This window comes from Diaphorina citri, unplaced genomic scaffold, assembly GCF_000475195.1.
Source record: "Diaphorina citri unplaced genomic scaffold, Diaci psyllid genome assembly version 1.1 scaffold3207, whole genome shotgun sequence".
NCBI lineage: Eukaryota > Metazoa > Arthropoda > Insecta > Hemiptera > Psyllidae > Diaphorina > Diaphorina citri.
Genome location: NW_007380618.1, coordinates 1 through 16,078, shown reverse-complemented (window position 1 = coordinate 16,078; position 16,078 = coordinate 1). Strand labels below are relative to the sequence as shown.

Genomic DNA, 16,078 nt, shown 5'->3' with positions numbered 1-16,078 from the left:
TAATGTTCTGTGTTCTTTTCTAAAGCACCTTGTTCAAAAATGGTGTAAAAATATTGAGGAGAAAAAAAGTTACACCAATTTACAGTTCCTCTCTGTCAAATCTCTTAAAAAAAAAAAAAAAAAAAAAAAAAAATGCTGCCTGTGTTCTGTGTTCGTATTCCTGACGTCCTGACACTGAAATCTGGACCAAAAATTAACCATTTGAAGATTTGAACCAGCTATGCAGTGTGTTTTATTTCGGATTTTATACAAAAATCTTTAAGCTCAGTTTCCCTCTGTAGAGAAGTGATAATCGCAGTTTTTGCATCCACCTAAATTTGGCTCCATCTAAAAATGACAAACCTAAATTGAAGGTAAGTAAGGCATACTCTGTTTGACTGAAATCTAGATTACTCCAAAGCAGAGCTAATCAGCTAGCCAAATTAAATAGTTCTCTTTTGGAATTCGGATCTGGAGTTTGGTGGTTTAATCCAAATAGATCTTGAGAAAATGTATTTAGTGAGGGAACAACATCTGTGGAAAGTACTTGACCATAAAGAGATCAACAACGTTAAAATTTCTTTATTGTATAGCTATCTTGTTTTATACTTACATGCCATGTTTTGTTTTATACTTACACGCCATGTTTTCTATTGGTAAACGAAAAATTATAGTTCAATTTCCAATAAATAAATTGATAGAACAGAGAATCGAACGCTCGAACTTCTGAACCATCTTAATTCTTCATAAATAGTTCAGCTGAGAATCTTCTTTACACAATCATTTCGGTAATTAGTCACGTCCGTGGAAAAGAAAAGCTCCTTTTTGTATTTAACCTAACCCTATATATAATAACACTAATCACTGCTCTAATAGTGAAAACTCCTTCTTGCATTTAACCTAACCCTATAATAACACTGTTCACTGCTTGTTTGTGCCAGTTCCTTTGGTAGCAATATTCCATGGACATCACTTCTGCACAAGTACCATCATTTCTAAGGCCTTCAGGGTCATGTTGATGGTCTCGTCTGAGAAAATGGGAATACCTCCAAAGTACATAGGTAAACACCTTCCTTCCATGATGCTACCTTCTTGGAATGGTGATTCATAAACTCAAGTTCGAATTATTATCACTACACCTATTCTACTTTCCTTCTTACCCATATATACCAATGATCTCTAGTTGAATCTCAAGCCAATAGTTTCAGCCCCCCCTTTTTTTCAACGATATTTCACTTTGATGGACTCTCAAGCCTAGTACATAGTCATACACGCTACGATATGTAAGTTCGAATTATTATCACTATACCTATTCTACTTTCCTTCTTACCCATGATCTCTAGTTGAATCTCAAGCCAATAGTTTCAGCCATGATGCTACCTTCTTGGAATGGTGATTCATAAACTCAAGTTCGAATTATTATCACTATACCTATTCTACTTTCCTTCTTACCCATATATACCAATGATCTCTAGTTGAATCTCAAGCCAATAGTTTCAGCCCCCCTTTTTTTCAACGATATTTCACTTTGATGGACTCTCAAGCCTAGTACTAGTACATAGTCATACACGCTACGATATGACTGCAGACTTACCTTCCAACTTGATCTCACAACCTTGTCTTTCGACAGACGTGTGTATGGCAAGTTCGTAAACTTCATGTCTCAACTGACCGTACATAACTACGATCTGTCGAAAAACAAGCGTGAGAAGCTGGAAGATAAGACTGCAAACAAATCCATAGCGCCTTTACCAAGTTTCAAGTTGAAATTTTCGGTCTGATAGCGAAAAATTCACCAGTCTTTTGGATGGAGATAACATCTGAAAAGAGAAAATTTGACAATTGTTTTACCTCACTACTTGATTTTTTTTTTTAATTTACATAATGAACATACCCAAGCTATCCAAAACCTGGGATAAAATGGGCTACAGTTCCATGTTGACTTTATTTTAATGTTAATGATTTCATTAAAGGTCAAAGTACTTCAAAGTGAGAACTCCTTTTTACTTTCCTTTTCTTTGTAAGTGAGAACTCTTTTCTTTGGAACTCAGAACTCCATTTTTTTTTTTTGTGTTTCCTTTCCACATTATAAGGTCGTATTAACCTCAGGGAAAAACGGTATGTGGTTTTAATCCAATACCTTAGTTGATTTGTTTTTGATTAAATTTAAAACTGTCTTCTAGCTCTCTGTGTCAATTTTACGTTTCTTGATCGTCTGTTACTAATTTTAACCTCGTTTGATTATTATTATTATTTTTTTTTGTGAATTTATTGGTGCAATATTTTCAATTTTTTTTTCGACCCCAAGTACCTACGTTTAGTATTTCCACAACAGTAGGATTTATATCTAGTCGAATATTTTCTAGTCATAGATTTTTCTATTGGTGAAAACAAGCTGGGCTAGGCTCCCCTCATTGGTGCATAGTTTACACACTGAATGTTTGGATTTCTGTAATACAGGTCGTACAACACGAGGCCAGGATGTCAAGGGGTCTCGCCTTTCACCTGTAATCAAATGAAGTGAATTTTTATTTTAAATATGACCATTTTTTCTTCATTTATTTTGTCCACATACCCAAACCACAGTGAAAACCATCATGAAACCCCTTGTAACTAGTTTAAATATGACCATTTTTTCTTCATTTATTTTGTCCACATACCCAAACCACAGTGAAAACCATCATGAAACCCCTTGTAACCTCTGATCCCTATTTAGAGTCCTACAGCAAATCACTGGTCTGCTCCCTGTTTAAAGCCCCCAGCCAGACTTTTGGAGAAAAAGTTCTCTTACCTCGCCTCAGAATAACATAGGAGAAGTTTTCTGGTAAAATGATTCGTTCCCCTCGTTTGAATCTCATGTTTTCATATTTGACGGAGAATGTACAATGGTTGGCCAGCTGTTGTTTGGGACATGCCAGGTCGTGAGGGCATGGTGCAAATACATGTGCTGAACCTGGACGCTTGTTATTAGTACTGAGAATGTAATCCCTCGCCTCTAGCACTACCTGCAAGAAAATCAATCGAAATAATCAATGAATTACCTGTAGTGAAGCTGAGTCTTCACAATTTTTTGTGGATGTCACAGCAAATAGAAGAGGAAAAACTGAGTGAACTGTGCAAAGATCTATTCGAGAGGGAATTATCTGGAACTGAGTTGTATAATCGAGCAGACTGGGAGAGACTTGCATGAAATGTCAAAGGGGTCAGATTTGAGTTGGCATGACACACAGGTCAAAGGGTTCAGAAAAAAAACTAAAGGTGGCATAAGTACAAAGGCCAAGTGGTTGAAAGGATTGCCCAACACAAAAGAAGTATGTATATGTATGTATGTAGTCCTGAGCTTCTTACAGAGGAGTAATAGTGCTGGAGACATTAACAATTACCTGATAACCGGAGGCAGATCCTAGATCTACAATGACGAGAAAGTCTTCAGTCTTCTCCCAAAGTTTGGCAATAGTTTGTATCCTGTGCTTCTGAGAAGGCAATTCTAAGAGAGAGTATGCACAAATGACCAAACTGTATTGGTTCTGAAAATGGAATGAAAACATGACTCTCAAACCAATTTGCCAATTTATTTTCGTAAGGCAACTTTCATTAGGTAAAAAAAAGGAACTTAACTTTGATTAGGATCCTAGATCTACAATGACGAGAAAGTCTTCAGTCTTCTCCCAAAGTTTGGCAATAGTTTGTATCCTGTGCTTCTGAGAAGGCAATTCCAAGAGAGAGTACGCACATATGACCAAACTGTATTGGTTCTGAAAATGGAATGAAAACATGACTTTCAAACCAATTTGCGAATTTATTTTCGTAAGGCAACTTTCATTAGGTAAAAAAAAGAAGGAATTTAACTTTGATTAGGTACCTGTGCTTCTGAGAAGGCAATTCCAAGAGAGAGTACGCACATATGACCAAACTGTATTGGTTCTGAAAATGGAATGAAAACATGACTCAAACCAAGTTGCCAATTTATTTTCGTAAGGCAACTTTCATTAGGTAAAAAAAAAAAAGGAATTTAACTTTGATTAGGTATATCAAAGCGAATGTTATCTTTTTTATTGTAACATGTCTTTTTGAGTAGTATCCTGTGTCATATGGCAACCCAGACGCTGGGCAGCTCATCAATAAATTATTGATTGTAGTTAAACATATCTAGATAACGAATGTTATCTTTTTTATTGTAACATATCTGTTTGAGTAGTATCCTGTGTCATATGGCAACCCAGACACTGGGCAGCTCATCAATAAATTATTGATTGTTTCTCTGTTCTCTCTGATGATTGATGATACTTGTATGTTTACTGGACAAGGTGAGGGGACAAAAAAGGTTCTTGAAAAAATGACCTCAAATTATTATTATTAGGTTCCTAACTTACAGTAGTAGAGGAGGGTAGGAACTGTCTATACACCACATGTGAGATACAGGGTTGCTTGTTTTGTCGTCCACCCTGTAAGAGTAGAGAGCTGAGATCTAGCATATGATCTGAGGTGTCCACACAGTAGAATTCGCCTATGCTTTTGGGCCAATAGGAGTGGGTTGCCCTGTAGGAGAATAGCGAAAAGGTTTTTCAGGTTAGGTAATTTACTGGTAACATTAAGAGGTAAGTGGTTAAGTACATGTGTTGAACATATTTGCCAAATTTTATCAAAATCAGGCCCACTGTTGATGTAAGAGAGTTGATAAAAAAAATAAAAATAAAGTGTGTAGTAAAAGCAAAACATGTTTGTTCAATCAAATTTGTAGTGAACTGAAGAAATAGACTAACCAGATAGCTGTGCCAATCCCAGAACCAAAATCAAAAACACTGTGTGGTTTGAAGTTAAAATAAAGTGTGTAGTAAAAGCAAAACATGTTTGTTCAATCAAATTTGTAGTGAACTGAAGAAATAGACTAACCAGATAGCTGTGCCGATCCCAGAACCAAAATCAAAAACACTGTGTGGTTTGAAGTCAGGTAGTTGTTTGTAAATTTCTTCCAGCACTTTAACAAGGACTGCATAATCTGGAACAAATCTGCTCCAGAGGTAAACACGAGAAATGTGTTCGGTATAGTCAACTGGCTGCCAATTGTATGTTCTTTCCTTGAGTACTTTGTTGACCTGACGGCGAACTCCCTTGTTTAAGAGGTCAATATCTTCTTCACTGTAGGTTTCTTCAATATCAACATTGTCAAGACCAACTGTGAAGGATGTAGAGAAAAATATGAATCAGTGGTACAAGCAAAGTGGCACTTGGAATATGTATGATTGAGGAATTGTTTTATTTTTTATTATTATTATTTTTTTTTTTTACCATAACCACATGTTTTTCCCTATACAAAAATACAAGAAAGGATTTTCATTAATCATGCAGAGAATGTTCATGCCTAGGTTCTCTAAAAACTTACTTTCACTCATAAATTCATTTTTGATCTTGTGCATATTTTCAACAATTTCACGATTCTCTGGAGGAAGTTGTCTGGCTATCATGTATTTCCACATTACTTTTGCATCTTTCTCAAGATTACTGTGATGGGTTTTAGAGATTAGATTGTTAGTTGCTTCAAATACTTTGCTCGGTGCAGTGATAACTTCTCTAGATCTTGTCCCTGGGTGGTGTCTTGGTTTGTATTTGTTGTTCTTTACATCTTCTATGATTTTGGGTTCAAACTGAGGAACAAGAACAACTTTGCTGACCTGAAAATAGTTCTCACAAGAATTATTAAACTCCAGACATAGCTCATTAATATCTGGTTATCTGGTTTGACCTTTCAAACAAATGGTTGTTTAGGATAGAGTAGCACTTTGCTCGGTGCAGTGATAACTTCTCTAGATCTTGTCCCTGGGTGGTGTCTTGGTTTGTATTTGTTGTTCTTTACATCTTCTATGACTTTGGGTTCAAACTGAGGAACAAGAACAACTTTGCTGACCTGAAAATAGTTCTCACAAGAATTATTAAACTCCAGACTTAGCTCATTAATATCTGGTTATCTGCTTTGCCCTTTCAAACAAATGGTTGTTTAGGATAGAGTAGGAATCAATGCGACCTAGAGCTTGCAAGGTAGGCACTTGAGATTGAATTTGGACGAATTAGATCAAAATATAGAATTGTAAATACTTTTCCATACTTTGGTGTTATAGGGCACAGGTAAGCACTGGCCTGCCACTGTGAAGGATGTAGAGAAAAATATGAATCAGTGGTACAAGCAAAGTGGCACTTGGAATATGTATGATTGAGGAATTGTTTTTTTTTTTTATTATTATTTTTTTACCATAACCACATGTTTTTCCCTATACACTGTGAAGGATGTAGAGAAAAATATGAATCAGTGGTACAAGCAAAGTGGCACTTGGAATATGTATGATTGAGGAATTGTTTTATTTTTTATTATTATTATTTTTTTTTTTTACCATAACCACATGTTTTTCCCTATACTTTTCCGGAGCGTTCTTTGTCCTGCTGGTGACTGTGATGATATCAGGTAAGTGTGCTTTAATTAATTTTATTTATGGGTAGGACCACAATCTCAGTTTAAACTAGTTAAAGCTCGTTCACATTTGTCATTGGGAAAAAAATCGTGTCGTGTGTCGTGTGTAGTGTGAACACTCTCATTGAAATTACATTGCCTAAAGAACATTCGGAAAAAAATCGGATGAACTCACGACAAGTGTAAACAGGCTCTCAATTTAGGTCAAGCATTTCATTTTGTTGAGGCGAATTATTATTTTATTTTCAATGTTCTCAAATCTAACTTTGCCGAGCGTCGCGTCACTTCTAATGAATGGACTTCCCAGAACGCTTTTGATTTCTACACCTCGGTATTAATTTCCCTGTACTATCTTGATATGATGAGTCTGGCTGAGGGACTATAAACAGAGAGTAGATCAGCGTCTAGCTAGGGGACTATAAACAGGGAGTAGACTATATAGTTCATCCAGATCAATGTGACAGCAATGAGTCATCAATCCAAAATGAAGGAACCAATCAGATTGCAGTCCCTATACAAAAAATACAAGAAAGGATTTTCATTAATCATGCAGAGAATGTTCATGCCTAGGTTCTCTAAAAACTTACTTTCACTCATAAATTCATTTTTGATCTTGTGCATATTTTCAACAATTTCACGATTCTCTGGAGGAAGTTGTCTGGCTATCATGTATTTCCACATTACTTTTGCATCTTTCTCAAGATTACTGTGATGGGTTTTAGAGATTAGATTGTTAGTTGCTTCAAATACTTTGCTCGAAACTTTTAGAACTGTCCGACTTACAGTTGAGAAGTTTAATGTAATAGAAAGTCGTGTGATGTTCACACCAGATTTTTTTGCTGTCACTTGATCTGGACACACTATAGCCCAAATCTCCTCACGCTATATCAATAGCGAAGGTTGAGTGCGAAGGGCATCCCACGCGGAAAATTTTGTTTTAGCCAAAAGCAGTTGCCCTCAAAGTGATCACTCTAAAGCTGATTGAGAGGCCGACGACAAACGCCGACCCCATCTGAACATGGGAAAAGGCCAGATTGCAGGAAATCCTTACATTGTTGCAATAGATCAGTTGCGCTTACTTGGGAGATGTTTTAAAGTCATAGAGCAGGAAAAATGAGAAAATTTTGTTTTAGCCAAAACAGTTGGCCTCAAAGCGATCACTCTAAAGCTGATTGAAAGGCCGACGACAAACGCCGGCCCCATCTGAACATGGGAAAAGGCGAAGAAGAAGAAGACTATCTTGATATGAACTACCTTGCAGGTATATTTCATGCGTCTGAACATTGGCGAGCGTCCGAAACGAATGTGTTTTGTGTGCATGAGAAATGTCGTGCGAATACAAGATTGATTGAAAATGTAAATGTGAAGGTATTGTCATCTAGTACGTAAGTGAGTAAACATGTGGAGAAAGTCTAGATCCAGGAGAATTAGTTACCATTAGAGGCATTCAGTTGTAGACGGTAAATTTAAGATCATCTCAAAAGTGTGTGAGTGGGCACTGGGCAAACTTCGTACTGACACCAGTTTGTGAAATATATTTATTTTTAGGCAGTGCACTGAAGTGTAGCGATTCCAGAAGATTTATCCAAATCACCTATATAAGGCTCTCAATTTAGGTCAAGCATTTCATTTTGTTGAGGCGAATTATTATTTTATTTTTAATGTTCTCAAATCTATCGTATTGTCATCTAGTACGTAAGTGAGTAAACATGTGGAGAAAGTCTAGATCCAGGAGAATTAGTTACCATTAGAGGCATTCAGTTGTAGACGGTAAATTTAAGATCATCTCAAAAGTGTGTGAGTGGGCACTGGGCAAACTTCGTACTGACACCAGTTTGTGAAATATATTTATTTTTAGGCAGTGCACTGAAGTGTAGCGATTCCAGAAGATTTATCCAAATCACCTATATGTTATGTTAAGGCGGTCTCTTCTTGAGCCCTTGTGTGTCGCGTCCACTTTTGTTTAGGACTATTGCACTGTATGTGATATGTAATCACTTATAGGTATGTAATATGAATTCTCTATGTTTTCCTGACAGGTATATTCCGTCAAACACGTGATGATTGGCGGATAGGCGTACGCCTGTTCCGTGGTCCTCTTCTCTTCATAGAGTTCCTATTCCTCATTGGTATTAACGTGTATGGCTGGCGTTCCTCTGGAGTCAACCATGTCCTGATCTTCGAGCTCAACCCTAGGAATCATCTATCAGAACAGCACATCATGGAGTTAGCCGCTATGCTAGGTGTTGTGTGGACCCTGGCAGTGCTGGGGTTCCTGTATAGTGGCACCCTAGGGATTCCTCCTTACACCACACCACTGGTTCTTATCCTCATCATGACTGTGTTCTTATTCAACCCGACCAAGACCCTGTACTACGAGGCAAGGTTCTGGACACTCAAGATCCTCACTCGTGTTCTCATGGCACCTCTGTTCCATGTCAACTTTGCTGACTTCTGGCTGGCTGATCAGCTCAACAGTCTGGTCCCTGCTATACTGGATCTCCAATATCTTGTGTGTTTCTACGCGACCGATGACTCCTGGATGTATTTCTCTACATTCCCCAAGGACTCGAGTAAGTGTGTAGACAAGGTGCTCTACTTGAGACCCGTGGTGGCATGTTTACCCGCATGGTTCAGGTTTGCCCAGTGCCTCCGTCGGTATAAAGACACCAAGGAGAAGTTTCCACATCTTGCTAACGCTGGCAAGTATGCCACGACATTCTTCGTTGTCATCTTCTCGTTTCTCAACATAGAACTCACGAAGCGTGGTCACCCGTCCAACATGTTCTTCTACCTGTGGATCCTCAGCTCTATTATTAGCTCTTGTTATTCCTACATGTGGGATATTCGTATGGACTGGGGTTTGTTTGACGACAACACGGGTGAGTACACGTTGCTACGGGATGAGATTGTGTATTCTTCCACCACCTACTACTATGTTGCTATCATAGAGGATTTCATTCTCAGGTTTGGCTGGGCGCTGCTGGATTATTTATCCTAAAAATAAATATTGTAGTCAATGTAGTCTGTAGACACAAATAAATTCAGTATCAAATCAAGGCTAAGAGTTACAAATTACTTTCAGTCAAATCACACCACACGAAACAAATAAGACATATTATGTAGCTTCTTGTAGTAGGCTGGAAATTAACTCCATCATAATCACATTACTTTAGGGATGTACTAATTTTGTACCAAGTGTATTTTTTTTTAAGACATTGCTCTCATAATAAATACTGTCTGAACTTTGGGTAGTGCTCCAGCTTGCATATCAAATCTACATCTGAAGCGACCGTAAAAAGTTCAATGTTACTATCAGCCGCTGGGGACTGTCGTTATCTCTCACGGAGATGGGTTATATTCATGGAGACCTGATGGTATCTGTGCTCTCACCGCTTGAAGTGTTTCGCACTATCAGCCAAACATTGACCAAGATAAAACATTAAGAATTTTACTTGGCTTCGATATTATTGGCTGGATTATTAATTTCCTAAAAAATAAGTAAATATTGCAATTTGTACACAATTTAGGATCAAGTAACAATGAAGAATGTACCTAGTATCAAATTTCTGCAAAATTGTCAGACCTCAGTAAGTACTGAATATTCAGGCTACAATGTGATATATTCAGTGACTGGAATTGAGTTCCAAATTTCTATCAGCCAAATCACACCACATAAAACAAATAGAACATTTTATGAAGCTTCTTGTAGGCTGGAAATCATAATCCCATCACCTCAGAGATATACTATACCATGTATGTAGGAATGTAGGTAAATAGTAGGAAAAGTCTGTGAAATTGTTAGACCTCAGTAAGTACGGAATATTCAGGCTACAACGTGAAATATTCAGTGACTGGAAATGAGTTCCAAATTATTATCAGCCAAATCACACCACACAAAACAAGCAGAATATTTTATGTAGCTTCTTGTAGGCTGGAAATTCTTCAGAACCACGTTATCTCAGAGAAATACTCATTTCTTTCTCAAGAAAGTTAACACTTTTGATCTCCTTGGTGTGTTCTCTTAGTGCATTTTATTTAGGACATTGCTTTCATATACAAACATACAGGGTGTTTGATAAAAAGTAGGCTTGAAATTAACTCCATCATAATCACATTACTTCAGGGATGTACTAATTTTGTACTAAGTGTATTTTTAAAGACATTGCTCTCATAATAAATACCTACTGTCTGAACTTTGGGTAGTGCTCCAGCTTGCATATCAATCTACATCTGAAGCGACCGTAAAAAGTTCAATATTACTATCAGCCAAATATGACCAATATAAAACATCAAGAATTTTACTTGGCTTCGATATTGGCTGGATTAGTTTTCCAAAAAATAAATACTATTGTGATCTTCTGTAGACATAAATTTAGTATCAAGTCAATAATGAAGAATGTACCTAGTATCAAATTTCTGCAAAATTGTCAGACCTCAGTAAGTACTGAATATTCAGGCTATGATGTGATATATTCAGTGACTGGAATTGAGTTCCAAATTTCTATCAGCCAATTAACCCCACACAAAACAAGCAGAATATTTTATGTAGCTTCTTGTAGGCTGGAAAAAATAATGATAAAAAAACTCATGTTTCAAATTTATTATTGCTTTCCTTATTTTCAGCATTAAAACTATTAATATAAAACTCTTTCCACTTCTTTTCTTGGTACAATTCTAAAGAATGTAAGGGAGGTGAAATAGCAGAACAGCATTCATAAGAGCTGAACTACCTTAGAATTCCCAACAATACTGTAGCACTACACTATACTTGCATAAGAACACACAAAAATCATGTTCTTACAACAATAGTATAAAACTGTACTTATGTAGTGCAAAAATAAATGATGTAGGCCTTGGTACCTTTACCAATGATGAACACGTTGTTCAATCTGAAACCAAAGAGAAAACTCGGATTAATGATTTTGTTTCATTATTGTATCTTCTTCTTCACTTCATCCCGTGTTGAGATGGGGTCAGCGTTTTTTGTCAGCCTCTCAATCAGCAATAGTAGGGCAGGTTTGCCTCGGGCTCACAAAATTTCGTTTTGGTTTGCTACAAAATGCCTTGGTACCTTTACCAATGATGAACACGTTGTTCAATCTGAAACCAAAGAGAAAACTCGGATTAATGATTTTGTTTCATGATTTATTGTATCTTCTTCACTCCATCCCGTGTTGAGATGGGGTCAGCGTTTTTTTGTCAGCCTCTCAATCAGCAATAGTAGGGCAGGTTTGCTTCGGGCTCAAAAAATTTGGTTTTGGTTTGCTACAAAAATTTCAAGAGTGAATGCCCTGTGCACTCGCCCTTTGCTATTTCGTTTTTCGTTAGCAAGGGAAATTTCAGGCTGGTATCCTCCCTGTCCCCCAACTAGACTAAGCTGGTCTACTCCCAGTTTAAAGTCCCCCAGTCAGACTAAGCTGGTCTACACCCTGTTTAAAGTGCCCCAGCCAGACAGTTCCCTCTATAAAACCTAAAATTAAACCCTATTCTCTTCCATTAAACTCACCTGGTGGCAAACACATGACCGTTTCCATCTTTGACGTGTACGATGTCGAATGATCCAGGGTGACGCTCTCTGTTGACCACGGTGCCAACTCGCCCCAAGTTACGGCCTCCAGTGATCATGCACAGGTTACCTGGGAACATAATCAAGTAATTAAAAACTCACCTGGTGGCAAACACATGACCGTTTCCATCTTTGACGTGTACGATGTCGAATGATCCAGGGTGACGCTCTCTGTTGACCACAGTGCCAACTCGCCCCAAGTTACGGCCTCCAGTGATCATGCACAGGTTACCTGGGAACATAACCAAGTAATTAATGTAATTAGCCAGGGTGACGCTCTCTGTTGACCACGGTGCCAACTCGCCCCAAGTTACGGCCTCCAGTGATCATGCACAGGTTACCTGGGAACATAACCAAGTAATTAATGTACCTGCCGCGCAGTTGGCAAAAACTAAAGGAAGAAACACTAAAATCACGTCACGTGAAGTCAGAAATATGTAGTTCAAAGTTTTCCCATAATAGTGTAGGTAATTTCGTCCAGTACAGCCAAGTAATTAAAACACAGTACCTGCCGCGCAGTTGGCAAAAACTAAAGGTAGAAACACTAAAATCACGTCACGTGAAGTCAGATATATGTAGTTCAACGTTTTCCCATAATAGTGTAGGTAATTTCGTCCAGTAGAGTACAGCCACACTACTATCACGTTAGTATCCAATTAAGGATAAAATAAATAATGTAGGAAATTTCTGCAAAACTGTCAGACCTCAGTAAGTACGGAATATTCAGGCTACAATGTGATATATTCAGTGACTGGAATTGAGTTCTAAATTACTATCAGCCAAATCACACCACACAAAACAAGCAGAACATTTTATGTAGCTTCTTGTAGGCTGGATATTAACTCTATCATAATTACATCACCTCAGAGATGTACTCATTTTGTACTAAAAAAAAGATGCTGTCATATGTAGCTGGAATTGAGTTCTAAATTACTATCAGCCAAATCACACCACACAAAACAAGCAGAACATTTTATGTAGCTTCTTGTAGGCTGGAGATTAACTCCATCATAGTCACATCACCTCAGAGATATACTCATTTTGTACTAAAAAAAGATGCTGTCATATGTAGTTTTTTTTTCTTCAAGGACAGTGCTATATTAGATTTTGTCTGAACTTTGGGTAGTGCTCCAGCTTGCTTATCAATCTACATCTGAAGCGACCGTAAAAAGTTCGATATTACTATCAGCCAAATATTGACCAAAATGAAACATTGAGAATTTCATTTGGCTTCGATGTAGGCTGGATTATTTATCCTAAAAATAAATATTGTAGTCAATGTAGTCTGTAGACACAAATAAATTCAGTATCAAATCAAGGCTAAGAGTTCCAAATTACTTTCAGTCAAATCACACCACACGAAACAAATAAGACATATTATGTAGCTTCTTGTAGTAGGCTGGAAATTAACTCCATCATAATCACATTACTTCAGTACTTCAGGGATGTACTAATTTTGTACCAAGTGTATTTTTTTTTAAGACATTGCTCTCATAATAAATACTGTCTGAACTTTGGGTAGTGCTCCAGCTTGCATATCAAATCTACATCTGAAGCGACCGTAAAAAGTTCAATGTTACTATCAGCCAAACATTGACCAAGATAAAACATTAAGAATTTTACTTGGCTTCGATATTATTGGCTGGATTATTAATTTCCTAAAAAATAAGTAAATATTGCAATTTGTACACAATTTAGGATCAAGTAACAATGAAGAATGTACCTAGTATCAAATTTCTGCAAAATTGTCAGACCTCAGTAAGTACTGAATATTCAGGCTACAATATGAAATATTCAGTGACTGGAATTGAGTTCCAAAATTCTATCAGCCAAATCACACCACATAAAACAAATAGAACATTTTATGTAGCTTCTTGTAGGCTGGAAATCATAATCCCATCACCTCAGAGATTTACTATACCATGTATGTAAATAGTAGGAAAAGTCTGCAAAATTGTTAGACCTCAGTAAGTACGGAATATTCAGGCTACAACGTGAAATATTCTGTGACTGGAAATGAGTTCCAAATTATTATCAGCCAAATCACACCACACAAAACAAGCAGAATATTTTATGTAGCTTCTTGTAGGCTGGAAATTCTTCAGAACCACGTTATCTCAGAGAAATACTCATTTCTTTCTCAAGAAAGTTAACACTTTTGATCTCCTTTGATGTGTTCTCTTAGTGCATTTTATAAAAAAGAATTAAAAGTAAAAAAAAAAAAAAAAAAAAATAAAAAAAAAATCTAGGCGTCACGTCGTGTCTATCCTGATTGGGCTGTTCATCCAGGCTAGGAAACACAATTGGCTCTGCACAAATAGGGCTTCTAAATGTTAACAACATACGGTAGGTAAGTATACGTATACTTACCTACCGTATGCATAAGCAATAAAGAAAAGCAAGTATAAGACACTCAGCAGACATAGAATAAAATGAAAAGGATAGGTATCAAAGGAAAGTATTGAGAGAGGGATCTCTAAAGATGTATCCACACATAGTCGACGGCCGTCGATCGATGTGAATCGACGGCTGGTCGACTATATTTCGACACACTTTAATAATTTTGTGGGAGAGTTTACCAAGAGGGGCTGCGTTTCCAAACTCTAGTTCGAATCCTAGCAGTGTGAAGTGCAAATGGAAATAATATATTCTTCGCTTTATGTCGATTCTTCTTCTTTTCTAATGATTGATACCTGTTCCCAGATGCTCAATGTGGACATTGGAGCTAAGTGGCGATCAGAACATGTAGACGTAGCTCACTTTGCCACAAACAAGGACATAGATAAATTGATTCGGGACACTGAGGCTACAGTCACCCAAGGTATGATAATATGGCGCGAACGACCTACTGTCTGTAGTATTAAAGCGCCTTAAAGAAAAAAAAAAAAATATGGCCATTACCGCAAATCAATATAGCCAGCTTAGAAGGTAGTACACTCTTCTTGTAAGCGCTAGGTCGTGGATTCATTTCCCGCCCGGGGCCAATCCTCTTGTTCAGTGGTTCGTTTTTGATAATAGATGAAGGTCACTGAAAACTCTTTCTGTATTATGTTCTATGGGTTTTTGAAAGTTGGTTTCTGTAAATTGGTTCCTTTTTGGTCAGTGTTGTCCAATTGACCTTGAACCTTTTCCCTCCCTCACAGGTCTGGAAGGAGGTGACGTTCTCACAAGAATTATTAAACTCCAGACTTAGCTCATTAATATCTGGTTATCTGGTTTGCCCTTTCAAACAAATGGTTGTTTAGGATGGAGTAGGAATCAAACATGCGACCTAGAGCTTGCAAGGTAGGCACTTGAGATTGAGTTTGGACGAATTAGATCAAAATATAGAATTGGAAATACTTTTCCATACTTTGGTGTTATAGGATATAGGGCACAGGTAAGCACTGGCCTGCGTGCAAGGTAGGCACTTGAGATTGAATTTGGACGAATTAGATCAAAATATAGAATTGTAAATACTTTTCCATACTTTGGTGTTATAGGGTACAGGTAAGTACTGGCCTGCCTTTAAGCTGGCTGAACTGCAGAATCTCTAGCAAAGCAATGTGTAGCCAAAATTTTACTTACGTTTCTGCGGATAATAGAACCAAGAATAGAGGACATTGTTCTTCCCAGATAACACTTCTTCCAGGATAATCCAGAGGTAAAATAGATTAATAAGGGACTCAAAAATCCATTGAATAACACATCTTCCGGCTAACTTTTTGATTTTTGTTAAATTCAAGATTTTCAAATATTTCCCGCTGTCGGACTCCATGTTCAGATTTTATCAAGTGCAACAACAGATAGATCAAAAAGTTACTGACATGAAAATAAAATTCCTACTCCTTAAACAGAATTATTTTAAATCAATTTTGGACACAATAAATAGTTAATATAAAAAGGGAATTTACTGGGAATCTTTTCTTGAAGGATATGAGCAATTCTTTGATTATTTTTTATTTAAATTAATTTTTTCAACTTTTGGGAAAAGGACGCTATAGCCAAAGCGGTGTAGAGGGTTGGTACACATGTAAAAGCGAAGTCTGGACGCGGCGTGATAACAACTCCATCATTTATCTGGCAAT

At 37.2% G+C, this 16,078-nt stretch overlaps 2 protein-coding genes across 3 annotated transcripts; one reads left to right on the top strand and one right to left on the bottom strand.

Moving 5' to 3' along the window:
- Positions 1–435: 435 nt before the first annotated feature.
- Positions 436–15,745, bottom strand: LOC103520092 (methyltransferase-like protein 17, mitochondrial). Of its 2 annotated transcripts, none has more exons than XM_026831343.1 (8): positions 15,579–15,745; positions 5,363–5,651; positions 4,873–5,155; positions 4,353–4,518; positions 3,363–3,506; positions 2,771–2,984; positions 2,364–2,484; positions 436–635 (listed from the first exon to the last, which is right to left on the bottom strand). In XM_026831343.1, the coding sequence occupies exons 1-8, from the start codon at positions 15,612–15,614 to the stop codon at positions 614–616; spliced, it is 1,275 nt and encodes a 424-aa protein (XP_026687144.1). In that variant the 5' UTR covers positions 15,615–15,745; the 3' UTR covers positions 436–613. The 2 variants fall into 2 exon arrangements, with proteins under 2 accessions (XP_026687144.1, XP_026687143.1); XM_026831342.1 differs by having other exon boundaries at positions 440–625; positions 2,354–2,484; positions 15,579–15,744.
- Positions 6,316–9,888, top strand: LOC103520091 (xenotropic and polytropic retrovirus receptor 1). The gene is made up of 3 exons (XM_026831344.1): positions 6,316–6,436; positions 8,482–9,421; positions 9,762–9,888. Exons 1-3 carry the CDS (start codon positions 6,316–6,318, stop codon positions 9,886–9,888), a joined length of 1,188 nt encoding a protein of 395 aa, XP_026687145.1.
- Positions 15,746–16,078: the final 333 nt, after the last annotated feature.